General features: G+C 52.5%; 17 protein-coding genes across 17 annotated transcripts; 6 read left to right on the top strand and 11 right to left on the bottom strand.

Moving 5' to 3' along the window:
* Positions 1 to 4: 4 nt before the first annotated feature.
* Positions 5 to 1,632, bottom strand: OGAPODRAFT_17124 (uncharacterized protein). The gene has a single exon (XM_018354904.1). It carries the CDS (start codon positions 1,623 to 1,625, stop codon positions 63 to 65), a length of 1,563 nt encoding a protein of 520 aa, XP_018209198.1. The 5' UTR covers positions 1,626 to 1,632; the 3' UTR covers positions 5 to 62.
* Positions 1,633 to 1,692: 60 nt separating this feature from the next.
* On the bottom strand, positions 1,693 to 2,945 carry OGAPODRAFT_90001 (uncharacterized protein). Its single transcript, XM_018356953.1, has one exon. The coding sequence runs from the start codon at positions 2,878 to 2,880 to the stop codon at positions 1,720 to 1,722; it is 1,161 nt and encodes a 386-aa protein (XP_018209197.1). The 5' UTR covers positions 2,881 to 2,945; the 3' UTR covers positions 1,693 to 1,719.
* A 145-nt stretch (positions 2,946 to 3,090) lies between these two features.
* Positions 3,091 to 4,863, bottom strand: OGAPODRAFT_95297 (uncharacterized protein; the record flags this gene model as incomplete). Its single annotated transcript, XM_018357719.1, has 1 exon — positions 3,091 to 4,863. One exon carries the CDS (start codon positions 4,861 to 4,863, stop codon positions 3,121 to 3,123), a length of 1,743 nt encoding a protein of 580 aa, XP_018209196.1. The 3' UTR covers positions 3,091 to 3,120.
* A 61-nt stretch (positions 4,864 to 4,924) lies between these two features.
* OGAPODRAFT_95296 (uncharacterized protein) lies at positions 4,925 to 10,449 on the bottom strand. Its single transcript, XM_018357718.1, has 2 exons — positions 10,389 to 10,449; positions 4,925 to 10,353 (listed from the first exon to the last, which is right to left on the bottom strand). Exon 2 carries the CDS (start codon positions 8,913 to 8,915, stop codon positions 5,016 to 5,018), a length of 3,900 nt encoding a protein of 1,299 aa, XP_018209193.1. The 5' UTR covers positions 8,916 to 10,353; positions 10,389 to 10,449; the 3' UTR covers positions 4,925 to 5,015.
* Positions 9,023 to 9,580, top strand: OGAPODRAFT_51179 (uncharacterized protein; the record flags this gene model as incomplete). The annotated part of the gene is made up of 1 exon (XM_018355694.1): positions 9,023 to 9,580. One exon carries the CDS (start codon positions 9,023 to 9,025, stop codon positions 9,578 to 9,580), a length of 558 nt encoding a protein of 185 aa, XP_018209195.1.
* OGAPODRAFT_89992 (uncharacterized protein) lies at positions 9,042 to 10,449 on the bottom strand. The gene is made up of 2 exons (XM_018356952.1): positions 10,389 to 10,449; positions 9,042 to 10,353 (listed from the first exon to the last, which is right to left on the bottom strand). Exons 1-2 carry the CDS (start codon positions 10,428 to 10,430, stop codon positions 9,616 to 9,618), a joined length of 780 nt encoding a protein of 259 aa, XP_018209194.1. The 5' UTR covers positions 10,431 to 10,449; the 3' UTR covers positions 9,042 to 9,615.
* Positions 10,450 to 10,547: 98 nt separating this feature from the next.
* On the top strand, positions 10,548 to 11,183 carry OGAPODRAFT_25127 (uncharacterized protein; the record flags this gene model as incomplete). Its single annotated transcript, XM_018355298.1, has 1 exon — positions 10,548 to 11,183. One exon carries the CDS (start codon positions 10,548 to 10,550, stop codon positions 11,181 to 11,183), a length of 636 nt encoding a protein of 211 aa, XP_018209192.1.
* OGAPODRAFT_102197 (uncharacterized protein) lies at positions 10,600 to 15,180 on the bottom strand. Its single transcript, XM_018353096.1, has one exon. It carries the CDS (start codon positions 12,156 to 12,158, stop codon positions 11,223 to 11,225), a length of 936 nt encoding a protein of 311 aa, XP_018209189.1. The 5' UTR covers positions 12,159 to 15,180; the 3' UTR covers positions 10,600 to 11,222.
* Positions 10,600 to 15,180, top strand: OGAPODRAFT_17121 (uncharacterized protein). The gene has a single exon (XM_018354903.1). The coding sequence runs from the start codon at positions 13,303 to 13,305 to the stop codon at positions 14,983 to 14,985; it is 1,683 nt and encodes a 560-aa protein (XP_018209190.1). The 5' UTR covers positions 10,600 to 13,302; the 3' UTR covers positions 14,986 to 15,180.
* OGAPODRAFT_51411 (uncharacterized protein) lies at positions 12,338 to 13,078 on the bottom strand (the record flags this gene model as incomplete). The annotated part of the gene is made up of 1 exon (XM_018355699.1): positions 12,338 to 13,078. A coding segment is annotated over one exon (741 nt), but the record flags the coding sequence as incomplete, so codon positions are not given.
* Positions 15,153 to 17,200, bottom strand: OGAPODRAFT_17120 (uncharacterized protein; the record flags this gene model as incomplete). Its single annotated transcript, XM_018354902.1, has 1 exon — positions 15,153 to 17,200. A coding segment is annotated over exon 1 (1,015 nt), but the record flags the coding sequence as incomplete, so codon positions are not given.
* Positions 17,201 to 17,238: 38 nt separating this feature from the next.
* On the top strand, positions 17,239 to 19,589 carry OGAPODRAFT_17119 (uncharacterized protein). The gene has a single exon (XM_018354901.1). It carries the CDS (start codon positions 17,623 to 17,625, stop codon positions 19,426 to 19,428), a length of 1,806 nt encoding a protein of 601 aa, XP_018209187.1. The 5' UTR covers positions 17,239 to 17,622; the 3' UTR covers positions 19,429 to 19,589.
* On the bottom strand, positions 17,239 to 20,502 carry OGAPODRAFT_95287 (uncharacterized protein; the record flags this gene model as incomplete). Its single annotated transcript, XM_018357717.1, has 1 exon — positions 17,239 to 20,502. One exon carries the CDS (start codon positions 20,500 to 20,502, stop codon positions 19,474 to 19,476), a length of 1,029 nt encoding a protein of 342 aa, XP_018209186.1. The 3' UTR covers positions 17,239 to 19,473.
* A 22-nt stretch (positions 20,503 to 20,524) lies between these two features.
* Positions 20,525 to 21,817, top strand: OGAPODRAFT_95286 (uncharacterized protein; the record flags this gene model as incomplete). The annotated part of the gene is made up of 1 exon (XM_018357716.1): positions 20,525 to 21,817. The coding sequence occupies one exon, from the start codon at positions 20,525 to 20,527 to the stop codon at positions 21,815 to 21,817; it is 1,293 nt and encodes a 430-aa protein (XP_018209185.1).
* Positions 21,818 to 21,919: 102 nt separating this feature from the next.
* On the bottom strand, positions 21,920 to 22,518 carry OGAPODRAFT_95285 (uncharacterized protein; the record flags this gene model as incomplete). Its single annotated transcript, XM_018357715.1, has 1 exon — positions 21,920 to 22,518. The coding sequence occupies one exon, from the start codon at positions 22,516 to 22,518 to the stop codon at positions 22,156 to 22,158; it is 363 nt and encodes a 120-aa protein (XP_018209184.1). The 3' UTR covers positions 21,920 to 22,155.
* Positions 22,519 to 22,600: 82 nt separating this feature from the next.
* On the top strand, positions 22,601 to 25,000 carry OGAPODRAFT_95284 (uncharacterized protein; the record flags this gene model as incomplete). Its single annotated transcript, XM_018357714.1, has 1 exon — positions 22,601 to 25,000. The coding sequence occupies one exon, from the start codon at positions 22,601 to 22,603 to the stop codon at positions 24,467 to 24,469; it is 1,869 nt and encodes a 622-aa protein (XP_018209182.1). The 3' UTR covers positions 24,470 to 25,000.
* Positions 22,879 to 24,988, bottom strand: OGAPODRAFT_17118 (uncharacterized protein). The gene has a single exon (XM_018354900.1). The coding sequence runs from the start codon at positions 24,970 to 24,972 to the stop codon at positions 24,496 to 24,498; it is 477 nt and encodes a 158-aa protein (XP_018209183.1). The 5' UTR covers positions 24,973 to 24,988; the 3' UTR covers positions 22,879 to 24,495.
* Positions 25,001 to 25,069: the final 69 nt, after the last annotated feature.

Below are 25,069 nucleotides of genomic sequence, written 5' to 3'. Positions count from 1 at the left end.
CGGATTTAGTTGTTTTGTCTTATTTTTCGAGATATAAATTATACACACACACCCGTGCACCGTCAGGTCTCCTTTCTGACCCCAGACACAATGTCGTCGACGCGGAGCAGCATGCTGGCGCTCTCGATGGAGGTCTTAGCACTCTGCTGCTTGATGACCTCGGGCTCCCAGATGCCGTACTCGTTCATGTCGACAATCTTGCCACTTTCGCCGTCGATTCCCCACGTGTGTTCGCCGTTGGCGTGCTTGGCTCTCAGCTGGGAGAGCACTCTGATCGGGTTGCCTCCGCAGTTCTGGATCAACGTTCTTGGAATCACCTCAAACGCGTCTGCAACCGCCTGGTACGGCCATTGCTGCACACCCTCGATTTTCTTGACGCGCTCGGCAAGCCCGACGCTGACGGCCATCTCGGTGGCACCTCCGCCCGGGGCAAGGGACGGCTCGAAAAACACGTTTCTCGTCACCGCCATTGCGTCCTGCAGATTTCTCTCGATCTCGTTCAAAATGTCTTTGGACGGGCCACGCAGCATCACCGTGCAGGCCCTTGGTTCCTGACATTTGACCAAGAACGAGAAATACTCGTCTCCAATCAGCTTCACCTCGAACAGACCGCATTTCAAGCCAACGTCGGACTCCTTCAGGTCCTCCACGCGGTTCACGATCGTGGCTCCCGTGCATCTTGCTATTCTGTTGTTGTCACTCTTTTTCACTCTTCTCAGCACGGAACAGCCGCCTTTCAGCAGATAGTGCTGTGCCAGGTCCGAGACGCCCTTTTCGGTGATCACCAGATCCGGATTCACAGCCAGAATCTGCTCACACATCAGCTTCACCTGCTCCTCCTCGATCTGCAACAGTCTGGCCCAGTCCTCCTCCTTGGTGATCTCGACGTTTGTCTGACTCTCGCCCTTCTTGTACTCCAGCGGACAGTCCAGCAGCACCACGCGCGGCTTCTCAATCACACGCTTCATTTTTGGATGGACCACGTCCTTGTTCAGCAGCACGCCGTCCAACACAACAGAGTCCTCGATCTCGCCTCCAGGAATCTTCTCCACACGCACATACCGCTTGATATCGATCTCCTTGTGCTCGCCCTCCTGAACAAGTACCGTCTTCACCGCCTTCAGCGCCAACTGACACATCAGCTGCGACCATTTGGCCACGTACTTGGTGCCAATGGCTGCGCTGATCAACTTCACCATCGCAGCCTCGTTTTCCAGGTCCACAGGAATGCTTGTCTCGTGGATGATCTCCAGCGCGTCCTTCAATGCCTGCTTCAACGCCTGGATGATCACCACAGGATGGATGTTTTTCTCTATGTATGGGAACGTCTGTGCAAGAATCTCGCCCGCAAGAATGATCACCGACGTGGTGCCGTCGCCGACCTCTTCGTCCTGCGTGCGGCTCAGCTCAATCATGGACTTGGCTGCCGGGTGCGCCACGTCGATCTCCCGCAAAATCGCGTGCCCGTCGTTGGTCAGCACAATGCCTCCCATCGGATCCAGCAGCATCTTAAGCATGGCCTTCGGGCCCAAACACGTCCGGATGATATCCGCAACGGCCTTTGCCGCGGTGATATTCTGGATCTGGGCCTCGCGACCGGTCTGTCTCTGCGCAGCCGTGTTCATAAACACAACAGGGGCTTGCATGGCGAATAGAAGAAACAAGGTTTGAATATTTTTTTTTCCATGTCCAGCGAATTTATCTTACGTAATTTTTTTTTTACATTTTCGCGAGCAGCCTGCGCTGGTAGACGAAACGCAGCACCGACAGCGATGCGGCTGTCGCGAGAAAGAGCGCGCCCACAAAGACGCACAGCTTGTCAAAGCCTTTCACGTTGTCTACGTGTCCCGGCGGGATGAATGTTCCCGCAATTATGGGCCCCACAAGTACGCCCACCGCTGCTGTCGGGAAAAAGACACCGAGATACGACGGCAGCTCGTCTGCAAACAGTTGGCCCACAATGGCCGGAGCCAAGCTCACAAACGGGCCCGTAGAAAACCCCCACGTAATGCAGAACGCCAGCGTCGCCGCCGACGAGCGTGCCGGCATCCACAGCGCCAGTGGTAGCACGCCGCTGATCACGAGCGTGGGGATCATTATGTTGAATCTGCCGAGCTTGTCGCCGATGTACCCGCACGAGACGCGCGCCAGGAGCGTCGCCGCATTGACAATGGCAACGTTGTAGTCCTGGATCGGCTGTGCCACGCCCAGCCGCTGGCAAAACAGGTCCACGTAGAACAGGCCGGGGAAGAGCCCCAAAATGGCCACCGCGAACGAGATGTTGAGGACCTGGAAACGCCAGTTCAGCACCACTCGGAAGTTGATACGCAGCACATTCTGGCCCGGCTTGCGCGGCGGCGGACGCACTCTAGGCCGCAGATTTATGGTTGCAAAGGCCACCATCGGGATGTACAGAAACCCGATTACTCTGTTCCCCCACGCAAACCCCACTTTGTTGATGAGGCCGCGCACACCGATCGGCCAGTACACGCCCGCCATACTGGCCCCTGCGGTGATCAGCCCGGACGCAATAGCTTTGCGCCGGTGGAAGTACTGGAACACCACTCCAGCACAGTGCACGTACATGAGTCCAGACCCCACCCCGAACATCAGGCCTTGCACCACGAAAATCTGCCACGGAGCCGTCGTGATCGACAGAAACATGTACGACAGTATGCAAACGAGCCCGCCAGCCCCCACCATAACCTGCGGCCCTAAATAGTACATCCCCACAGTCGACGGCAGTGCTGTTGCAAACGTGAGACAGCCCTGCAGAGACCCAATGATCGAAAGCGTATTTGAGCTGATGTGGGGGTACTTGTTCTCATAGTAGCTCTGGTACACGCCAAAAGAGTTGACCATGCCGAACGAGAGCGCCATGACTGTAGCTCCAGAGCACAGAGCCAGCCATGCGCGCAGCCCTCCCTCGGGCGGTGGGCCGGGCGTTGGCCGCGGAGACTGCTGTGGGGGCGCCAAATAGTGTGTAGACGACAACTTCTTTTCGAGGTCGCAGCCGTGTTCAGTATTCATGGGCGGTCAAAGACGGTCCAGCCTGCTCATGGAGGCTATTATTAATCTATCTAACTCCAATTATTTTTCTGGATTACATAAGCCACAATGTTAGCATTTTCCTCTAGCTAGCATGTCTGTCAGTTCCTCCGGCACGTCGAACTTCGGCAGCAGCAGCTCGAAAAGCTGCAGGCCTGCGCCAAAAGACAGCTGTGACAGCTGTGACCGGTTGGCAATTTGTTGCCCGACTTTTCCGCCTCCAAAACACCGCACCATCTCCGTCCACTGCCATTTGGTAGCAATGTCATTGTACGACCGGTTTGGGCCCTGGATCACACGTTCAATCGTGTATCCGTCGTTGTTAAGCAGATAAAGCACAGGGTCAACATTGTAGCGCACCAGCGAGGCGATTTCTTGCAGAGTCATCTCTGCTGCTCCGTCTCCCTCGACAGTGATAACGCGGCCTGGAGAGCCCGAGTCGCGCTTGGCGATACATGCACCTAAAGTGGCCGGAATGGCGTATCCGATAGCCGCCCACAGGAACTGGTTGATGAACTTGGCCCTGTGCAGCTTGATGGTTCCTGTGGCCCACATAAACGAGCCGGTGTCGACGATTAGCACGTCGTCTGGCGTGAGAGACTGCTCAAGATGCGTTCTGAGGTCGTTCATGGTGAGCGGCTCGTTGCCTGTTGGTCTCAAAGGCGGCGAAATCTCGTATTTCCTGCTCCGGGCCACGCGCTCCACGTCCAGCTGTTCCACAAGCATCTCAAACACGTCTCTCATGCTGACGTCTGTGACCAGCTCTCCGCAAATGGAGACGCTGTCAATGGAGAGCGAAACAACATTGGTGTCCTGCAATTTTGCCGAAAATGCGCCGTTGTTCATCTCGACGTCAAACGCTCCAATTCGTAGCACCAGATCGCTCTCCTCGATCGCGCGCGCCACGTCGCCGTTGCCCAACGCACCTTGGTACGTGCCCACAAACCAGGTGTGGCTTTCGTCTACAAGGCCCTTGCCCATGAGCGTGTCGTAGACGTTGACCCGGCCGCCCAGCTTGGAAAGCAGTTTTGCCAGCGTGTTGGTCATCTTGCACCGCGAAATAAAATAGTCCACTAAAAGGGCCGGGTTCTGGCTGCTGTAGATCTTTTGCAGAATGGCTTCCACCACTGCAGTTGAGCGGTTGCTGATTTGCGGAACATAGTCCACAATCAGCGGCTCGTACAGCCGCGAGGTGGGAACTTTCATTTCCGTCAGATCGCACGGCAAAAACAGATACCCTGGCCGCAGACACTGGTGGATCTCTCTGAGAACTCTGTCGACAGTGGCACAAGCCTTGTCAGCGTCCAAATCGATAGAACCCTGGGCACAGCTGAAATTGGCGGCCACTTTCTCGTACAAATAGTGGTCTGGAGCCTCATACGTCCTGCTACCACTCAGCAAATGGTGGAATTTTTTGTCGGTGTTTTTCAGCAGCGTGGCAGACGTGCCTACCAAATGCAGCAGCGGAGAGTATTCGGAGTACATTCCAGCCACGCCAGCAAGCGCAGAAAGTTCGCCAACGCCAAACGTCGACACCAGCACAGCCATCTTCTCGCACGTCTTTGCGTAGCCGTCACAGGCATACGCCGCGTTAAGCTCGTTGCAACAGCCGATCCACTCCAGCCCATTGATATCGTACAGATGCTCCAGAAAGTTGAGGTTGAAGTCGCCCGGAACACCAAAAATCGATCTGATCCCCAGCTGGTAGATGCGCAGTAAAATATATTCTGAGATGGTGATGTAGTCGGAATTAATTGAGTTCACCACCTGGTGGTATTGCCCGCTGCGGGCGTCGCTTTGCAAAACAGGAGCCATTTGCGCACACTACAGCCCGGCGGAGGGCAGCTTATATAGCTTCGCAGCTGCCGGTGTTACCGTTGAAAACCTTTTCCCGTTAATAACCGTACATATCCGTTGCTCGCCGCAACTAGCCATGCCCCCCCCCAAATTCGTAATTCGTAAGCTCGTCATTCCTTCACCTCACGTGCCTCAACATAATACCACACCACCGACTTGGCCAGCCGGAACGGGTTTTCCGTCTTGCTGTGGAAGTTCTGCTCGGTGACCTGGCGTGGCTCAATTTTCGACACCCGCCCCACCAGCCAATCCCGGTCGCTCAGTTCAATGTAGCCCTCGCCCTTGGTGTTCTTGAGGTAATAGTTCGGACACCCCACGTTGAACGCGGCCCAAGGCTGCTCGTCGCCGCCGCCGAGCTCCTCGTTGGCCGGAGTAAGCGTCTTGAGAAATAGAACCAAATCGCCAACTTTGAAGTTCCGGAACGCAATCTTGCCGTCCAGCTCGGCAGTGAGCATCTTGAGCTCCTGTTTCTGCTGTGTCTTGTCTTTTTGCAACTTTCTCGCCAGCGTTTCCACGTCGCTGAACCGCCGGAACACCCGTTCAATCACAAGCTCGTTGTCAACATGGTTGAACCGCAAAAAGTTCTGGAACCCTTGCTCCACGTTGAAGCTCTCGTAATTGGCCAGCAGCTTCTTCACCTTCTTCTCGATCGAGCTCTCCTCGCACAGACTCATGTCAATTAGCGAGCTCTCGTTTTTCTTGTGCTCAATCTCGTCCTCGATGCCCAGATCCGACGAAATCGTGTAGTTCAGCACGTTCGTGTCAACCCAATGGAGATACTGCTCTGCTTCCGGCACAACCTCGCTCGACACAACCTCCATCAGCGCGTTATCGATATGCTCAGAGTCCTCGAACGTGTCGTTTTGCAAATTACCGTTGTGCGTCGAGTCGCTAGCCTGCTTGATTTGTCTTTTGCGACTGCGTAGGCCCTTCACACGCTTGATGGTCAGCGTTCCAGGATGGTTGTCGAACGAGGGCGTCTCGCGGATTAACAACAGTCCTATAGACTCCAGCAAAAGACATACCCTTGTCAGGTTGCTGAAAATCTCGCCGCTCATTTGGTTCAGCTTGCCGTATGCTCCTTGCACAAGCTCATACAACTGGCAAAGAAGTCCGTCTTTGATTGCCAGTCTTTCATTTAGCGTCTTGTTAACATTGACAAGGTTAGACTCATCTTCTTCCAGCTCTTCGATCCTCAATTTCAGCTCATTAATTTCCTGCTGGTTTACTTTGGCCTCCTTACCAAACTCGCTTTCTTTCTGCGTCATGTTTTCCAAAAGGTCGGACTTCATGCTCTTCAGCTCCTCGCACATGTTGACCAGTTCCTTGTTCGAATTCGTGAGCTCTTCGTTCGACTCTTTCAAATTCTTGTTCTCCTCTTCCAAGGCTGCCAACCGCTTGTCTTTCTCCATATCGGCCTTCTGCAGATCCTCAATCTCTTTTTTTAATCGATCGAGCTCTGCAAGATCAGTTCCTTTCTTAAGCTCCTCAATCTCGCCTCTGTACCTCTCGTTCTCTTTCTCAAGACGCTCGATCCGCTCTCCGTAATGGCTCGGAGGCAGATCGATTGTCTTGCGTCCCAAAACAACGTTCTCGTTGAACAATATAGTATTCTCATGCACAGCAGGCTCTTGGCTCATATCCGATTGGCGCCTGCTCACAGGATTTGGGAGCGTATGCACTGGCCTGTGACGAGACCATTGCTCGTTAAACTGCTGGAAATTCCGGGTATGCAAAACATTCTCGAGCTTTCTGATTCTGCGTTCGTAGCCCTTAATCAGCTCATCGTTGGACACAGAATCCTGCTGGTTCACATTTATGTTGATCACAATTCCTTCAGACTCAAAACTCTTGATGAATTTCTTGAATAAACGCATGTAGTTCACATCGTTAACGTCAAACGTGCCCAAGTCTCCGGCGTTCTTTCCTTTCACAACGATCTCCTCGCCGTCTTCGGTTTCAATGGCTTTTCTCTCGATCGCACCATACGTGATACCAAAATCCTTGAGACACTCTTCCAACCTGTTCACAATATTGAGATCAATGCCTTCTTTCCTGAGAGTGTTGATATACGACACAATGCTTTTGACTGAGATATTTCTGGCCAGGTTCGTCATAATGTTGGTTTCCCTCTGTTTCGGCAATTCTGTCGCCGTTGGACGCGGTGCCGGGAAACCATTGATGTTATGCAGCAGCCTGTTAATCGAGGTCAGATAATGTTTTTCTTGGCCGCTTACAGGACTTGCAGGGTGGTCGACTGGTGAAGGAGATTTTTTCGAACGAATAGCATCCACCTGCTCAAGTTTATACGAGAGCATGTTTTCGTTGATAAAACGCTCGCGGGCCTCCTCGTCCAAGTGCAGAAACTCAACCTTATCAGCTCCACTGCTAGCCAAAAATTCTTTGAGCCATTTTGCACGGTTGCGTGATTCCATGAACCGCAGCATCTCAAAGATCTCGTTAGCCTTCTTGACAATGTTGTTCAGAGATATACCGAATTTCAGATTGTTGAGGTTGGCTATGACAAAAATGCCAAACATAAGCGGCAGGTCAGAAACAACAGACAGCTGCAGCTCGTTCTCCTTGATGGATGCGATGTTTTTAGCCACCTCTGTATTTAGGACGGTAGACAGTCTCATAATATTGAGCTGGATCTTGGTGATGTTGATCAAGGTAGAGCAAATAAGCTTTGTTTGTAGCTCTTTTCGGGCATTCAGCTTGTTGATCTGTATGTCGTACAAGTTGTTGGCAAGCTGAAATATATAGGGCACAAGCTCGGACTCCTGGTATTTATAGAGCTGCGTAAGCTTTTTGATGTTTGCAATAGAAGAAGCAGATAATGTCGTGGACGTCTGACTTGCTGTGGTGATTAATTCCTCAAAAGAAGGCAGGGAAGAAGAAGACTGGATTAGCTTGCTGACATGCACTTCCAGTTCTGCAAGAATGCGTTTGCAATCCTGTATTTTCTGTGTTTTCTGGGTGGCATCCGTTTCTGGCCTTATGTACTGCGACATATAGCCATTATATTCCTGTAAAAGCTCCTGGCGGGGCTTGATGACGTCTGCTTCGATTTTGCTGCGAAGCATGACCAGTCTCTCGTTCATGCTTTTGTTGAGTCTGCGCGACTCCTCTGCACACTTGTCGAGATGCGACTCGTTCACCAACTGGCTCAAAAACAGTTTTTCCGGGACATTGGAAGACCCACTCTTGAACTCAAAAGGTATGCGTTTGAGCAATGCGTACTGGTCCCGCCATTGGTCTACAAGACTGTTGGACTGCAGCAGCACCAGGGCGTCGATGGAATCGTTGAACTTCTTTTCAAGCGTTTTGAATACCAGTCCCACGTACTGTATAAGCACGTTCAGCGACGTCAGAATGGTCTCGAGGTCGTTGTCCTCGGGCGTGCACTCGTCGAAGGCCACTGTTTTTTTGAAATCCGACAGCAGGGCGGACGCCCAGCCAGAGTTGCGTTTGAGCGAGTTGAGCAGCATCCGCAGCATGTTCAGGTTGATATCCACCGCCTTGATCTGTGTCGTGTTCTCCAGAACCAGCGTCAGCTTCTCCACAAACACCGACAGCTCCTCGGACAGCAAGGGCGAAGCTAGCGGTTTAATCATGTTGATGAAGTCTGTTTGGTTCAGTTCCGCAAGCAGATCGTTGACGTTGTCCATATTGCCCGAGGCCTCAATGTTATTGACGTTGAAGTAGCGCCTATCAAACACGTAGATCTCACTTATTTCTTCGTGCACAATCATGGAGAACTTGAGCTTGATGCCGAACGGCGTGAGCAAAAACAGGTTTTCTGTGGCCACATTGAAGGACATACCAATGAATTGTTTCAAAGCCTCCAGGTTGTGGAACTGGTACGCACTGGCCACCACTTTGGCCCCCGTGAGCGAATTGTATATCGTCAGCGCAGAGGGCAGATTTGTGTCCTGCGACTGGTTCTGCCGGTAAACAGACGACATCATCGAGAGCGGGTTGTTGTTCTGGATGATGGAGATATTCATTGCTGGGCAGAAAGACGGGTATATTTGCCCTTTAAGCGATACGATCAGTCAGAAGAGAGGGTAAAATGGGGAAATAAATAAAATAAAATAAATAAAATAAACTATTTATGTCCGAGATAGAGTATGAGCCGCTCAGTCTGGATGTGGACAGATTGGGGCGGGAGACGATCGACGCAAACATAGAGCAGGTCAGGCGGCTGGTGGACGAGCATCTGAGCGAGCCGTACTCGATCTACGTGTACAGGTTTTTCCTCAACAACTGGCCCAATCTGACGATCATGGCCAAGCACAAGGGCAGGGTCATTGGATGCATCATCTCAAAGGTCGAGCCGCACAGACACGCCAGGATACGTGGGTATATTGGGATGTTGGCGGTGGACAACGAGTATCGTGGCCGCGGAATCGCCAAGGAGCTAATCTCGCAGAGCGTGGACTCGATGATCGAAAGCTACCACTGCGACGAAATCATTTTGGAGACAGAGGTGGTGAACAAAGCCGCGCTGCGGTTGTACGAGAACTTTGGGTTTCTACGCGTGAAACGGCTGTTCCGCTACTATCTGAACAAGCACGACGCGTTCCGGCTGATACTGCCTGTGACAGAGAAGAGCAGCGTGCGATCGACGTTTCTGCCACCGCTGGAGAACGCGCCCGAGTCCGAGTACTAATGATAGAGCTAGCAATTCAATTATAATCCTACTAATCAGTCTTCGTCGTCGAACTTTGGAGCCAAGTAGTATCTCAGGTATCCGCTCGGCAGTCTATACTCAAACAGAGCTGGGGCCTTGTCTGTGAGCTTGATGGTGACGGTGGACGACAGCGCCGTGGCCTTGACGATGTCGTTGAGGTACTTGGCGCCAAACGTGAGGACGACCGGCTGGTTGAGCTCGATCTTGATGCTCTCGTCTGGCTTTTCCATGTCTGTGTGGGGCTTCAAAATAATCGACCCAGAGCCGATCTGGCCCTCTGCGTTGAACTTGACCGAGTCCTTGGTGATTATGATTTGCAGCGACTCGCTCAGCGTCTTCATGTCTCTGGCGATCTTGGCAAACTCGTACGCAGGCATCGTGATCGAGCAATCGTGCTCCATGTCGTCGATGGTGAGCACGTCGGAGTCGATGTCCATCAGCTTGAGTGAGAACTCGGAGATTCTGTCCTTTTTCTTGTCCTCAAACACCACCAGCAGCGAGTCTGGTGAGTCCTCTGCAATGATGGTGAGGTAGTCCTCGTTATTGCCCTGTTTGAGGATTTTGGACAGCGACTCCAGGTCCAGACCCAGGACGAGGTCTCTGTCGCAGCGGAACTCCTGGAACGAGCCCGAGTCGATCTTGAGGGCGATCAGCAGCACTCTCGAGTCGTCGATCGCCTGGACCGTGATGCCCTTGCTCTGGGAGCAGTTGAAGTTACAGAGTTTGACGGAGTCCTTGATGGATTCGATCACCTGGCGTGTTAGCGGCGAACGGGTCAGATACGTACTTTTTTCAGCAACGAGGCCTCTTCGAATTTTCCTTCCAACATTACGCGTGCAGTATAAAACGCGACAAATTAATTTGGCACGCGAATTTCTCAGTGTGCTGGAAATCGACCTTTGGAAAAAGGTCGCCTTTATTTTTTCCCGTCTATCGTCCTCTCTGTATGGATATTATTAAAAAGGCCATCTGGGGGCCTGACCCCAAGGAGCAGTACCGCCGGTGCCAGAGCGCGCTGCGCAAAAACAAGCGGCAGATTGAGCGGCAGCTACAGGACCTCAACGCCGTCGAGAAAAAGACAAAGACGCTCATCAGAGCGGCCGTCAAGAAGGACGACATGAAAACTGCCAAAATGTACGCTCGCGAGTACAAAAACGTTGCCAAAACCATCCAGCGCGTGACGGTCTCAAAAGTCACGCTGGAGTCGATTGGCATGAAGCTCGCCGAGCAGCAGCAGATGATCAAGCTCAAGGGCTCGATGCAGAAGTCGACGGAGATCATGAAGGACATGAACCAGCTGGTCCGGCTGCCCCAGATCGGCCACACCGTGCAGGAGCTCAGCAGAGAGCTCATGAAGAGCGGAGTGATCGACGAGATGATGGACGATATGCTGGAAACGACGGACGTCTATGAAGAAGAGGAGGACGAGGACGTCGACGAGGTGCTCAGAAACATTCTGGACGAAAAACCCAAGACAGAGGTCCAAATGCCGGAGATGGTGCGGCCCGAGGAGCCGGAACCGGAGGAGGTGGACGACGAGCTGCTGGAGAACATGCGCGAGCGGCTCAGCGCACTACAGTAGAGCAGATGATTATCAGATTATTTTTTGCGCGGTACATGTCTAGAACAGGAGCACCGACGACCCGATCAGAACAACGGCGCCGATCAGCGACAGGGCGCGGCCGGACGAAGCGGCGGCGTCATTCTGCACTTCCAGACTGCTGTTGTGCTGGAACTGGTGGAACAGGTCTACGCTTGCGTTGGGCTTTGTGTGGTAGCTGACAGAAAGTGTTGTTGGGGCAGGCGGCGCGGGCGACGACGCCTCAGCCGCGTTCTGTGCGATCTGCTTGTTTCTGGAGGCGTACGCCAACGGCGACAGCGGAGAAAAGCGCGCACCAGAGTCCGGTCTGAGCTTTGCGGTACTGTTGTCGACAGAGCCGATGCCCACAAAGAAGAACTTGTCGGTGCCAAACAGCTTTTTCTGCTCCCCCTCGCCGTCACAGTCCTCCTCCTTTTTCTTCTTCGGCCACCAATTCGCGTCAACAGAGTCCGCAGGCTCTTGGGCCTGCAGGCTATTTTCGTCCGCAACAAATTCAACAGACTCCTTCTTCACACCCACAAGCAGAAACTTGCGTGCGCCGAACGGAAAGTACTCCTCGGCGCCGCCCTCCTCCTCGCAGGAGCCCTGAATGTGCTCCTTGAGCTTCTTGAACACGTTGGGGAAGCCCTGCGCGGCAATGTCCTCCTCCTTGATCAGCCCCATCTGCTGTCCCGTCTCTGTTGCTAGAGACCCGACCGCGTCGTTGTCGGAGCCAAAGAACTGGTACCCGTTGCCATAGACGTACGGCGCATCGGCAACGGCCGCGGCGCGGTATCGCGGGACGATGTAGGCGTTGTTGTCAGGAGAAATCCACTCCTCGAAGTGGACTTGGTCGTCCTTGAGATCGTTGTACCGTTCGATGATCTGGAACACCTGGTTTTGCGTGCGGGCGTCCAGCTTGTCGAAAACCGAGTCTGCCAGGGCCGGGCCCAGGAGAGTCAGAATCCACCACTTCATATAGTGTTTTATATTATTTTGTTGTGCAAGTGTCTGTGTTTGGCTGTGTGGTAGCAATGGTGTAGCAGAAAAAAGTACTCTGGACGGTGTTTAAGTAGTGTTGCGACTCTTTGGCAGAACGAGGATTTTGGGGCATAGCGCTGGGCAAAGCGCGCGCCGCACGGCCGCGTGGAGTAGTACTAGGATATTTTTTTCAGCACCTCGGTGGCAATCGCTTCGAAAACAGCACCTGTCTGGCTGTGCCTGTCTGTGGCGGGCAGCACAGAGCCGCACATCTCTCTTGAAAGCGGGATGCGGCCCAGAAGCGCCACGCCCTGCTGCTGCAGACTCTTGAGTTCCTCGCTCTCACCGAAAATGTGCTCCTCGTGGTGGCATTTTGGGCACGTGAACACGCTCATGTTTTCGACAATGCCCAAGATCGGGACACCGATTTTCTCAAACATCGTGAGGCCGCGTCTCACGTCGCTGAGCGCAAGGTCCTGGCTCGTGGTCACAATCACGGCCCCGTCGATTTTCAGCTGCTGGCCCAGCGTGATTTGCACGTCACCAGTTCCCGGCGGCGTGTCCACCAGCAGAACGTCCAGATTGCGCCACTCTACGTCGAAAAGCAGCTGCTGCAGCGCTTTTTGCACCATCAGGCCTCTCCAGACGACTGCCGCTTTTTCAGGCACAAGATACCCCATAGACATCGTCTGGATCCCGTGGTTCATCAGCGGGATGAGCTTTCTGTTGGCGCTGATCCGCGGTTCTCCGCGCAGACCCATCAGTTTGGGGATGTTGGGCCCGAAGATGTCGGAATCGAGAATCCCCACATTCAGGTTGCGGTTTCGAAGTGCAACAGCGAGATTGGCAGTCACACTCGACTTGCCTACGCCACCTTTACCCGCAGAGACAAAAACTATGTGTTGGACGTTTTCTAGGGACCGCTGCGACGAGACGCGGGGACCCGTCTTTGGGAGGCCCTATGAACGTTAGGAGGAGCTAGACGGCCTGCAAACTTACCAATGGGTTTGTGTGGGAAGACCGAGTAAAACAGAACGGAGCAATTGGCCGCTGGAAGAGGGACTTGTTTGATCTCCACATGCTAAAACATGGCCCTTATAAATGGTTTTTTTCGGGAAAAAAACAAAAAAAAAAGTCAACCATGTTTATGAGTTTTAGACCCCCGTCTCTCGTTCTCCAAAATATCGTCCGTGCGCGGCCAAATTCAACAGGTCTCGTATGGACAAGTGTGCGATACCAATCCGTTGGCACTATAGACCAAAATGGCCTACCCGACCTGCTGGAGAAGACTAGAGCGATATTTCCCACAAACAAGATAATCAGACACAAAGCCCGCCAGTTGCTCGAGCTAGCGCGAGAAACGGACAGATACTCAACGCCCGTCAGAATTGGGATCGTACAGAGCCCCGGAATTCAGTCCGGACTGCTCACAGACGTGCTAGTTTGCGACCCTCTGGACAGCGACCAGACGTGGTATACACAGCTTCGGCAGCGTCTGAGCGAGAAAAAAGCCAATCATTGGGTCCGTTTTGGCGAGAACGGCGTGCGGTCTCCGTTTCTGAGCCGCGAATTGCGCGTGATACAGAGCGAAACCTTAGGCGACGGCTCTACGAGAAAGGAGCTGCACAGACAAGAGTTCCGAGACATCGAGCTCCTGGAAATCAATGACCCAGAAACCTTGCACCCGGACTCTGGCATCTCAGAAACCAGTGCCGTGCAGCCGTCGGCCCCCAAAGACTGCCATCTGTACATATATGTCAAGACCCGTCCTGGGGAGCCTCTGGAGATCAACAACTACCCTTCTCTCTCGGTCCTCAACACACAGATCCCGGAGACCGGGGGCTCGTTCCAATTACAAACACAGGGCGAGATCGCCGTAGATCTGGAAAAAGCCAGACTGGCCAACGAACTGCTCATGGAGTCTCCCAACAACGTGTCCAGATACCTCGAGCTGGTGAAAAAATCCAATATCAGCGCTCTGCTGTTCACATTGAGCAGAGAAACCAGCGGCAACAGGCCAGCGGCCCTGCTGCTGCGGTCGCTGCTCTCCGACATTGACGAGCAGCTCAGGTTTGAGGAGAAGCCCGACCTTGTGAAGGAAACGAACGCACTAAGAAAAGAGATCGAAAATTGGGCTCAGATGTCCCATTTCGAGCTCCAGTCAAAAATAGCCCCATACTTGCAGGACGTGCTGATTCAGAGGTTCAGCAAGATCACACAGATCGTCCCAAACATCGACGACTTCGACCTTGTGCTCTCCAAATATCTCTTTGACGACGAAACATACATCCAGAAAAGCATGTTCAACTTCACGCCCGTCAAGTGCCACGGGTCGCTGTTGGACTCGACCGCCAAGCTGAACTACCTAGAGGGAAAGATCGACCTGCTGCTGCCGGCAAACACAGAACCGCGGCAGCCGCTGGCCCATCCGGTCGCCGTGCTGAAACAAAAGGTGCTCAACGAGGACCTCCCGGAGCTGCAGCAGAAAATCAGCCGCATCGTGCTCCACAACCTCGCCACAATCAACCTGCCCGCGTTCGCCGTGTGCACGGTGGGTCACGTGATCGACTATATCTCGATGGACACGGCGGTGGCGGTGGTGGTGCTGAGTTTCGCCATCTCGTCCAACAACATTTCCAAGGCTGTGTTCCGCCATCTCGACGCGTTCAGAAAGAGCTACACGGAGAACCTGCGCACGTCGATCGACCGCAGCCTGGAGCACCTGCGCAGACGGCTGAACCGCAACCTGGAGCATAACGGGCTCAACAAGGCAGAGAAGAAGCACCTGAAGCAGCAGTTGAGCAACATTTTGGACAAGTGGTAGGAGTCAAAACAGTTCACGTGACCTCCGGTATGTGGCTTGCTTTTACGAAGTATACGATCCGAAAAGCACCTGAGATTTTCGGGTTGTCTTTTTTGGCAATTTTCTGGCGGTGCAACGATATCTGTCGTATGGTTCGATTATTTTCTGGTGCTGGTAAATAAATAAATAGACGCATATTCTCTTTCCGCAACCTGGATGAATCTCTTTCGGATGTATCCTCACTACCGTCTGATGGTGTCTAAGACACACAGGAGACTTGCGATGGCGTATGTTTCGGTTGGCCTGGTGCTGCCATTTGTGCTGCCATTGAAAAGCTCGCTAACTACCGATAGAAGCAACGTTTACGGCCATTTCAACACCAGGAGCGCGTTCAGAATATAGCAGGACCTTGGATAAGGGAAAATTGGGTAATTGTGTCGGAAATATGATTAATTTATGCTATTCACCGTATCTGAGATAGAGAGCGTTTTTGAAATGCTCGTGGCGGATTCCCGGTGGTTTGGCGGCCTCGAACGCATTGAGCGCCTCTTTCACCGTCCAGCCAAGCTTCTCGACCAAGTAGCAGCAGATGAAGAACCCGGTGCGGTTCTGGCCGTAGTGACAGTGCACGCCTATATACTGGCCCGATGACAGCTCACTGGCAATCTTGTGCGCTACTGCAATGAACTTGACAATCGTCACGTTGTCGGGCGTGACCTTCGACTCTGTTTTGAACTTGACGTAGCGGATTCTTTTGAAATCTGACGGGTCGTACGCTGGGGTATCCGATCCGATATCTATGATGGCCACCACCTCTGGATGGTTTTTTTCGAAAGCCGAGGGATTGTGCACCTCGTCGGTCTGACGAAGCGTCTTCATGCCCAACAAAGGCGCCTCGGGCTTTCCAGAAACACGTAGCGGCGCAGAGATTGTTACCACTTTGTTCCATTTCTCCTTATTCTTCAGCCCCCACTTGTCCCCGCTGATCTGTGCTTTCACCTGCAAAACCCAGGTGCAGCTGACGTTCAATTGGAGGCTCTCGACAAATTGGTAGATAACTCCGGTCAGATAGTGCGGTCTGTCGAGAAAAACAGAGTGATTAGCTCTGCCGATCTTCTCCAGCTTGACTAAAATACCGTGAAACTCCAATTCCCTGGAAATGGCCTCGCTGACACCGTATGGGGTGACGCTATCGGAGTCTCCGCAACATATCAGTATTCGCGGCTCGCTGGTGGAATTGATGATTTTTTTGGCGGCAGCCACCAGCTCTGCAGAGGTCACCAGATGAAAGCCGTTCAAATAATTAAGGAACGTCTCGGACTCGGTGTCCAAGTTCCATCGAAACTGTGTGGCTCTCTTCAACCAGTCATTTTGCTCTGGATAAATGAACTTGTTCACCGACGGCGAATACAGACCGCCCGCGCGGTCCACATAGCGGTACACGTCGAACAGGCGTGGCAGATAGGTAAACACGCCCAGAGCCATCTTGAGAGCGCGAGGGAGATTCATTGGGGCCAATTTGGGCGGCGAGATCATGACTAGCGACTCGACCTTGTTCTCTGGCAGCAGCGAAACCAGTCTGGTGGCCAGATGCGTGCCCATGGAATGCGCGATGAGAATAAACCGTCTATTAGGAAACTTGGTCGACAGAATGGTGTTCAGCAGACCTGCAATATTTTCGCTCGTGTAGTCTTCGGAAACAAGCTTCTTAGCATCCCGCTCCAAGCGCGCCAGCTCCTCGTCTGTGTACTGGGTGAGTCTGAATTTGTGCGTCTTCGTGCTCACTTTTGAGTTGCCAAAGCCAGGAAGGTCAACTCCGAAGACGTCGGCACAGTTGCGGAATTCCTGCAAAATCGGTTCAAACTGCGACAGCTGGCCGCCTAGACCGTGCACAAACACAAGAACCGGCAATGACTCGATCTTCTCCAGAATGTCGTGCTGTAGATTAGGATCGTTTCTCTTCTGATACTCTCGCAGCGGATGTTCACTGAAAAAGGTATTGAGCGTCACAGACTTGCCACAATGGCTGAATGATTCGATTCTCGAGTATTTCTGCACGATAGCACAGTCGTTCGGTTTCGATCGTAGAATGGTCAGCTCGAAGTCTGAGTAGAACCCGTTGAGGTACATCTTCTTCAAACGCACAAACTTGGACTGTGTATCGTCCCGTTTCTGCAGCTCCTCCAGGGTCTCCTGGTTAATTATGAGCGGCGTGTCTACTGTCATTGCATAGAGGCCGAACCCTATAATTTTGTCTAGTAAATTAAATTATTTATTTAATTTCTTCTTATCTCAAGAGAGAAAACTTTACACCGCCACATAAACGGCTCCCACTGACACAATAGGAACAATTGGATCAATAGCAGTTTGTAGTTAATGGAGTAGATACAGAATAGCCAGTGTGACAAATCCGAGTTATGGATATTGGACAGGCAGTCAGCAGCCATGGAAAGTTATATCACAGTTGATCCACTTGCTTCCATAGTGCCCAGCAGCCTCGTCACAATGACAAATAGCTGGCACCGTTAATGCAATAACTGACAGGAACTGCCCGGCATTCTTTTCCCAGCCGTATTTTCTCCGCTTGTCCCATAAAAGGGAAAAAATATCAACCCCCTAAACGCTCGATCTTTTTCTTCCCAACTTTTAGTATTATCCATGCTCAACGCCCAAGCGCCAGCCGTTGACACGACAATCTCTCTCAAGGAGTTCCTCAAGTCTGCACCGCCAGTGCCAAAATCTAAGGAAACCACCCCCTTTTACCGCTCGGCAATTCCCGTCAAGTCGCTGGTTCAGCGGTACAGAACCGTGGGAAACCTGGGATCGGGTAGTTTTGGAACCGTGACGTTGGCTAAGGTCCGCGCCAACGCGCTCGCAGGCATCTTTGACGAGATGAAATTTTGTCAGGGGACTCTCCTGGAGCCGCTGAAAAACGTCAACCGTGCGAAGCTTGATGTGGTGGCTATCAAGACAATGACTCGAAGACTGGCCAATCTGGACGACTACTCAAAGGTGAAGGAAGTCAAGTTCATTCTTGCCGTGTCGTCTCACCCCTCATTGGTCCAGATCTATGACATTTTCATTGACAAGGAGACATTCAAGCTCCATATAGTCATGGAATCAATGGATCAAAACTTGTACCAGCTTATGAAGTACAGGAAAAATTGCTTGTTCTCCCCATACACTTTAAAATCAATCTTGTCCCAGATCCTGGCTGGCATAAGACACATCCATAAACACGGCTACTACCACAGAGATGTCAAGCCGGAAAATGTTCTTATCATGCAGTCCTCAAACTTCTATGGCTCCAAGGAAAATATTCCCGAAAACAAGAGACACCAGGCATACGTGATCAAGCTGGCAGACTATGGACTCGCAAGACAGGTCGAGAACAAAAGGCCTTACACGGCCTATGTCTCTACCAGATGGTATAGGTCCCCAGAAATCTTGCTGAGACAAAAACACTACTCCTATCCCGTGGATATATGGGCATTTGGATGTGTGGCAGTTGAATCGGCAACGTTTCTCCCGTTATTCCCAGGGAGCAACGAGCTCGACCAAACATGGAGGGTCCTGGAGGTCCTCGGATGCCCTGAAAAGAGCGAGAAAGCACCTCTTGGCGGATTTTGGGACGATGCTCAAAAATTGTCTAGCAATCTCGGATTCCACTTGCCAAGGCTCCCTGGCGCCTCTATCGAGGAACTGATTCCTAGATTTGATCTTCCTGACAACGACAGAAAAGAACTCTGTGATGTCGTGAAAGCCTGTCTGGTCTGGGACCCGGATCATCGTATTGGCGTCGACGAGCTTTGCAAAATGAATTATTTCAAGAACACGGTCTTGAGCGCGTCAGAATCGGTTTCTACGCCTGCACACAATACTGTGGCCAAAAGCACCCCAGAAAGTCTCAATTGGCTATCCAAAAACACCCATAGCGTCGTTAACGACGAAAATATCAACGAGAGCTCCTCACATCGCCTGCGTAAGGTGCCACACCTCAACATGTTCAAATTTAGCAAATCTGAAAAGCAAAACCCACAAAACTTTTCGTTCGCAGGAAGTCTCAAGGATGAAAGCAACAACAAGCAATTGGATCCAAAGCCTTACCGAAGCGATACTTATATGGCAGTGAAAACCAAACCTCAAAGTACCGAGCCAGGAAAAGCAGACCAGGAATGGGAGCTCAACGACGACGATTCTGACTATGGGGACGACGAAGATAGCGGCTTAATCGAGCCATTGTACATTGGCGAATCGTACCCGCTTATCCAGCTTGACGATAAAGACCTTGGGCAAAAACCAATGCCTGGAAACGTGGACGGCTCGTTTGACCCCCAGGTGTGCATTGTCCGAGGAGATGAACGCGCAGATGACCGTTTTATCGACTATGCTTTGGACGAAGAGCTTGGCAGCTATGATGACATGGTGTCGTGTCCTTGGAATGCCAGCCACCCGGCTCCATGACACCGTTTTTCTAAGAACATGGCTATGAAGATCGACTGTTCGACATTACGCAATTTGTACATAATCGTGATTCATGTCGAGGTCTGACGTTTGGGTTTGTTCGATATCCGACTCTTCGGAGCTGCTCTCCTGTATGGCTGCTAGCAATGGATGGTCTTTCTGTGTCACGTTATCATTATCTATGTTTCTAATGGCTTTATGATTCATTGGTTGTACCTTGGTTTTGTGGGCCAGTTTGCACGAGCTGCCTCGAGGACAAAAGCCCAGCTCCTGGAGGTCTGGGCATTCAAAGTAGTGTGCCAGCTCACAGGCTCGTCCCTTGTCGCAGTAGCCGTTCACAGCAAACTCTCTGCATATTCTGGCGTCTTTATTCTCCGATTTATGAGAGAAGACGCAATTTTCGTTGGTGCAATTGCGCGACTGGAAGAACTTGCAAGACGGGGCGTTGTACTGTGACGGCGTATGGGAAAATTGGCAGTTAGGTTTTTTGCAAATGCGGTCTTTATTTTGGATCACGTTTGGACACAATGCAACGTGTGTAGGCGAGTGGACAAAGGGACAGTTCTTGTTAGAGCATGTTCCGCTGCGAGTGTAGTACAAACAAAACTGTTTTTCGTCGGAGTATTGCGGATTTTGCATGATGTAATCTCCGTCCAGCGTCTTGATATATCGGTGGCCATTGTACGTGAGTGTTGTTTTCAGATCATCGAGCGACGTAAGCTGTTTATTTGAGTCTAAAAATTTAGAGGATACGAGGGCCAATGTGGCTCCCTTGTTTGTGGAGACAAATTCGAGGTTGTTGATGCGGATGCGGTTTTTGTAGGGGAATTTGACCTGGTTAGCGTATATGTGTTTGTAGAGGCGCTTTTTAAGCTTGGCAGCCTGTGTGAGTGCTCTAACCTTGATGGCAAACTCGGGGTCATGTTTGAGTGCGTTTGCCGTTCTTTTTGGTGCTGTCTTTGGCGCCTTCTGGACGTGTTTGCGAGCAAGCTTCTCGACGAGTCTTGATTTCTGGAGCCTGAGGTCATTTTCCAGCAGTCGCAGGCGTTCTTCTAGCTTTTCAGATTCAGACATGACAGAAAAATATTTATTTTTCATGTCTTTAGTAGCCAAGTTGGGCAGGCTTTTGCCGCTGGATGAGGATACATTGAAACAAATGGTGGACTACGCGGTGAAGGAGCTAAAGACACCGGAAGCTGCGAGCCAGCATTTTATCAATTTGCTGGGCGAAAGCCCGGACGCTCTGGAGTTTATTAGTGAGTTTTCCAGGACGCTGGAAAAGCCCAAGAAGAATGTGATAAAGATTGTGCGGCCCAACGGGAAAGCAAGCGCCCCGAAGAAGCCGACTGAGGAGAGCAAGCGCCGGCCGGAGAAAAATCTCAAGCTCGACAACTTGAAAGAGCTCGACAACGCTCTGATCGAACTGGAGGCGCAGGGCGGTGGCCGTGTGTGCAACTGCAACGCGACACGACATCCGCTGTTTGAAATGTTCCCGAATTGTTTGAACTGCGGCAAAATCATCTGCATCAAGGAGGGACTACAACCGTGCTCTTTCTGCGGCCAAGATCTGCTGAGCAGCGAGGAAAGACGCCAGATCGCGGAGGTTCTACAGAAGGAGAAGGACGCGCTTAACGGCGTGAAGCATACAGTGAAGGAGAAAGAAAAACCAAAGAAAAATAGCAAGATTACCATTTCTGTGAGTTCTGCTGGTCAGAACAATTTTAAGGTGCAAGACCAGCTTTTCAAGCGCATAGAGAGGAAAAAAGAGCTGGAGCGAGAAAATATGTCCAAAAGCAAGAAGGAGCAGGAAGAGGTCGCTGCGGCTGTCAAGCAGATCGAGTACTTGGAGGCCACCAAGGGCAAGGACCATGAGCTGCTCCAGGCAGAGCAACGGCTGGACAAGTTGCTGGAATTCCAAGCAAACGGCGCACAAAGAACGCGAATAATCGACCAGGCCTCCGACTTTGAGCTTCCGACCAACAGTCTGAGCCCGTGGGCGTCGCCGGTGGAGAGAGCGTTGCAGTTAAAGAAACAGCAGCGAGAAATGAAGAGACTCGAGGACGAGGAGAAACGACGGACTGGCCGCGGCAAAAAGGTTCTGGACATGTCCATAAGAGAAGGCAAGGTGATCATGCGCGAGGTGAACACGCCGGAGCCCGGGTCTGACGGCGAGATCGAAGAGCTGGAGCAGCAGATGAACAGGCACAGCCTGGAAGAGCTGGAAAAAAACGCGCAGACGGTGTGGGACTACGAAAAGGAGCGCGCCAAGTGGGCCAAGCCCAAGTATATGGGGAAGACAGACAGCGACGAGGTGGCAGAGGAGGTTCCTGGCGGCGTTGTGCAGCTGGGCGAGGACGCAGAGGAGATGCTGTTTGGTCTGGGGATCTAGGTGTGTGGTGTGTGGTGTGTGTCTGGACGGTATAAAAAGTTTTTTCTACATGTAAAATTTCTTCACATCAGTAGGTATACTAAACTAGTATATTACAATATAGGGCCATTCAGTCCCTAGCAGCTGCGATGGTGGCAGTTGTGTGGGTCTGAGATCAGCTAAGTGTCTGAACCGACTCTGCTAACAACAGAGCCACGGTAGACACTCCGTTCAGGTCCTTAGAATAACCAGATACGTTAGCCAGACGACGGGGCATGCTACGACTGTGGCAGTTGCTTCGTCCACTAATGGTGTTTGGACATTGTAAACCTTGCTCTATATACACAGATTTTACACATTTATTCTTGCGCTCGCTGATTTTTCTCCAAATGCTCGAGTTCGTTCTTGATTCTTTCCATGGCACGGAACACCTTCGACTGCACGTAGAACGAGCCGCCTTTCTCCTTGGAGTTCACGTCAAATAGATAGTCGTACTTTTTCTGCGCCGCGTCCAGACTCAGCCCGCTTGGCTGCACGTCCAGGATCTTGCACGCTTCGTCCAGGGAAATGTCTGTGTCTCTTGCCCTTGTGGTCTGCTTCGCCGCTCCCTGGGCCTGCTGAGCCGTCGTAGCGGCCGCGGCCTGTCTGTATGCCTCTGTGAATGCGCGTCCGAACACCCGTGCGCCCGTGAACACCACCTGTACCAGTAATCTGTGAGCCATTGATGGCAAAGAATTTTAAGGAAGAAAATTTATGCTCGCGACTATCGACCTTAGGTGAGATGAAATAAAAAATATTTTAGTTATGACAAGCCATCCAGATTTACAGGACACAGAGGCTGCGGGCCTGCTGATGCTCTTTTCGCACCAGTCGCAGCGGCTTAGTGCTGGCGCCTTTGAGGAGACGCAGCCGTCGCTGTCTCCCGTGCCGGAAGCCCCCACGCAGGGCAAACAGAGCCCGTCGGTGCGGCAGATTGATCAGGGCGTCGTGACGTCTCCTGGTCCTGCTGCGGCCGCTCTTGCTAGTGGATCGTCCAACAACAAGGCAATCGTTGCTGCAGCCGCCCTTGCAGCCGCTGCGGCGACGCCGTTGCCCCTGCTGACCAGAGATAAAGAGGAAGACAAGCCAGACAAAGACCAAAAGGAGGAGGAGAAACGGTCCGACTCCGTTGTTTCGTACGCTGTCGACCCAGACAGCGGCGTGATTGGCTGTGTGTGTGGGTACGAGCACGATGACGGGTTCACGATCCAGTGCGACCGCTGTTTCCGCTGGCAGCACGCCGTCTGTATGGGCATTGACGACATCGACGACGTGCCGGAGACATATCTGTGCTACTTGTGCGATCCAAGTCTTGTGGTGAACGCGGACAAGGCGCGCCAGCTGCAATCGGTGAGAGTGCAACCGAAACGGCGTCGTTCGGGTAACGACGCGCAGGCCGAGGCCGGCCAAGGACGCAAGGAGCTGGTGGACTCGAAACCGCCGAGCTCGCGGTCCAAAAAACAAAAAACGGCCTCTGTAGAGGCCGGTGACGAGGAAGAGGCCACCGGAGAGATCGTGGAGCGGTACCAGACGCTGTATGTGGAAATCGACAGTTTCGAGTACAAATCAGGGGAGGCCAAGACGTTGGTGAAAAAGTTGGCGAACCTGCTGTTGCAGAAGGATGGCGAGGTGCTGGAGTTCAAAGACGAACGGGAGTTTGCAGGCAAACTGCTAGACAAGTCGAAGTTGGAGGTGAGGTCGATTACAGAGAACGCGAAGGCGCGATTTAACGGATTATCGAAACTATACCTAAGCACGACCGTGGACGTGCGCCCTAACCAGTTGCTGAGCGAGATCGTCGGCGAGATTGACTTAAAGGACAACTATATTGGCGAGAGGTGGAACCAGTACTGGCTGCTGGGCTGTGCGAAACCAAAGACGTTTTTCCATCCGCAGCTCCCGCTGGTGGTTGACCAGAGAGGACTGGGAAACGTGACGAGGTTTGTGCGCAAGTCGTGTTTCCCTAACTGCGAGGTGCGGTCGGTGGTAGTTGGAAACAAGCTGCGGTTTGTGCTTGCGGCGACGAAGAGGATCGAGAGCGAGTCTGAGCTGACTGTGCCATGGGAGTGGGACGCTGCGCACCCGATCCGCAAGTTGAGAGACGCGTCGATCGACGCCCTTTCGCACGAGGAGCAGGCCAAGCTCGTGGCGTCTGTGCAGGCGGTGCTGGACCTCACGGAGTGCGGGTGCGCGTCCGGAGACTGTTTGTTGGCGAAAGTGAGGAAATTGGGCGCTGGTTCGCAACGGCAGAGCAGGAAAAACGTGCCAGAGCTGGAACAGACGTACGAGCCGTACGACTCGCGCGCGTTGCACAGAGATAGAGTGATTCTGGAATCGCTGGGCAGGCCGTTGGAGGACGAAACGCAGATCAAGTTCGAGTCTGCCAGTCCCGCGCCTTTGGACCCGCTGGTCCTGCCACCGAAATACCAAATCATCAAAAAATATTTGCAGGAACCAAAAACCGCGCCATTGGAAGCGTCCGACAAGCTGTACGTGCCGGTGCCGGTGGCTGTCAAGGAACGGACCAAGGTGGAGGTGGTGGAAGCCAAAGAGGAGGAGAAGCCCAAGGTGGTGAAGAAGTTCAGCCTGGCAGACTATAAGAAGAAGTCGAAGGGCGAGAAGCTTGTGAAGTAATATGTTGCGCTCTACATATGCATTTGCTAATTTAGTAAACTTTTGATGCTGATTCCCGTGGACGGGCGCCACTTGGGCGTGAGGACCACCTCTGGGATCTCGCTCGTGGGCGTCGGTCTTGTGCGTTCCATGGTATATTCTCGCTCTCTGATGGTGGGGGAGCTGAGTGGCGAGAGCGGCAGAAAAGGGATGTGTTCCTGGCTCTGAGGCTTGCGTTTGCGCTTGCACCTGGCGATCTCGTCCTTGTCGGGATACACGCACGTGAGCATGTTGCGCACACAGCCAGAACAGGCCGGCTTCTTCTCGTCGCACTTCTTCTTTCTTCTTCGACAGCAGAAACAGCCCGTCTTTGTTCGTGTGATTTTTTTTTTCCGCTCCGCACCGCAGTTTTGGGGAGCGAGCGTAGGCGACGCTTCGGGACTCGAAGCTGGCGGCGTGACAGTAACGTGGGACTCGCGCGTCGTGAGCTTGAGCACCTTCTGGTACTCTCTGTAGTTGGCCATGGGTAAAGGAATGAAAATTTGCGTGGGCCTGGGGAACAAGATATAAGGGGCTGCGAATGCGGGAAGGAGAACGCGAGGGAAGGAGAAGGCGAACAAC

This window comes from Ogataea polymorpha, assembly GCF_001664045.1.
Source record: "Ogataea polymorpha strain NCYC 495 leu1.1 chromosome Unknown OGAPOscaffold_6, whole genome shotgun sequence".
In the NCBI taxonomy this organism is placed as follows: domain Eukaryota; kingdom Fungi; phylum Ascomycota; class Pichiomycetes; order Pichiales; family Pichiaceae; genus Ogataea; species Ogataea polymorpha.
Note: the sequence above shows the minus strand (reverse complement) of the source record. Positions and strands in the feature narration are given on the sequence as shown.

Coding starts and splice junctions, on each gene's coding strand:
- OGAPODRAFT_89992 (XM_018356952.1), bottom strand. CDS start 10,430: ATGTTGGAAGGAAAATTCGAAGAGGCCTCGTTGCTGAAAAAA. Junction 10,354..10,388: donor AGGCCTCGTTGCTGAAAAAA/GTACGTATCTGA, acceptor CTAACACGCCAG/GTGATCGAATCCATCAAGGA.
- OGAPODRAFT_17121 (XM_018354903.1), top strand. CDS start 13,303: ATGTTTATGAGTTTTAGACCCCCGTCTCTCGTTCTCCAAAATATCGTC.
- OGAPODRAFT_95296 (XM_018357718.1), bottom strand. CDS start 8,915: ATGAATATCTCCATCATCCAGAACAACAACCCGCTCTCGATGATGTCG.
- OGAPODRAFT_17118 (XM_018354900.1), bottom strand. CDS start 24,972: ATGGCCAACTACAGAGAGTACCAGAAGGTGCTCAAGCTCACGACGCGC.
- OGAPODRAFT_17119 (XM_018354901.1), top strand. CDS start 17,623: ATGCTCAACGCCCAAGCGCCAGCCGTTGACACGACAATCTCTCTCAAG.
- OGAPODRAFT_90001 (XM_018356953.1), bottom strand. CDS start 2,880: ATGGCGCTCTCGTTCGGCATGGTCAACTCTTTTGGCGTGTACCAGAGC.
- OGAPODRAFT_17124 (XM_018354904.1), bottom strand. CDS start 1,625: ATGAACACGGCTGCGCAGAGACAGACCGGTCGCGAGGCCCAGATCCAG.
- OGAPODRAFT_102197 (XM_018353096.1), bottom strand. CDS start 12,158: ATGAAGTGGTGGATTCTGACTCTCCTGGGCCCGGCCCTGGCAGACTCG.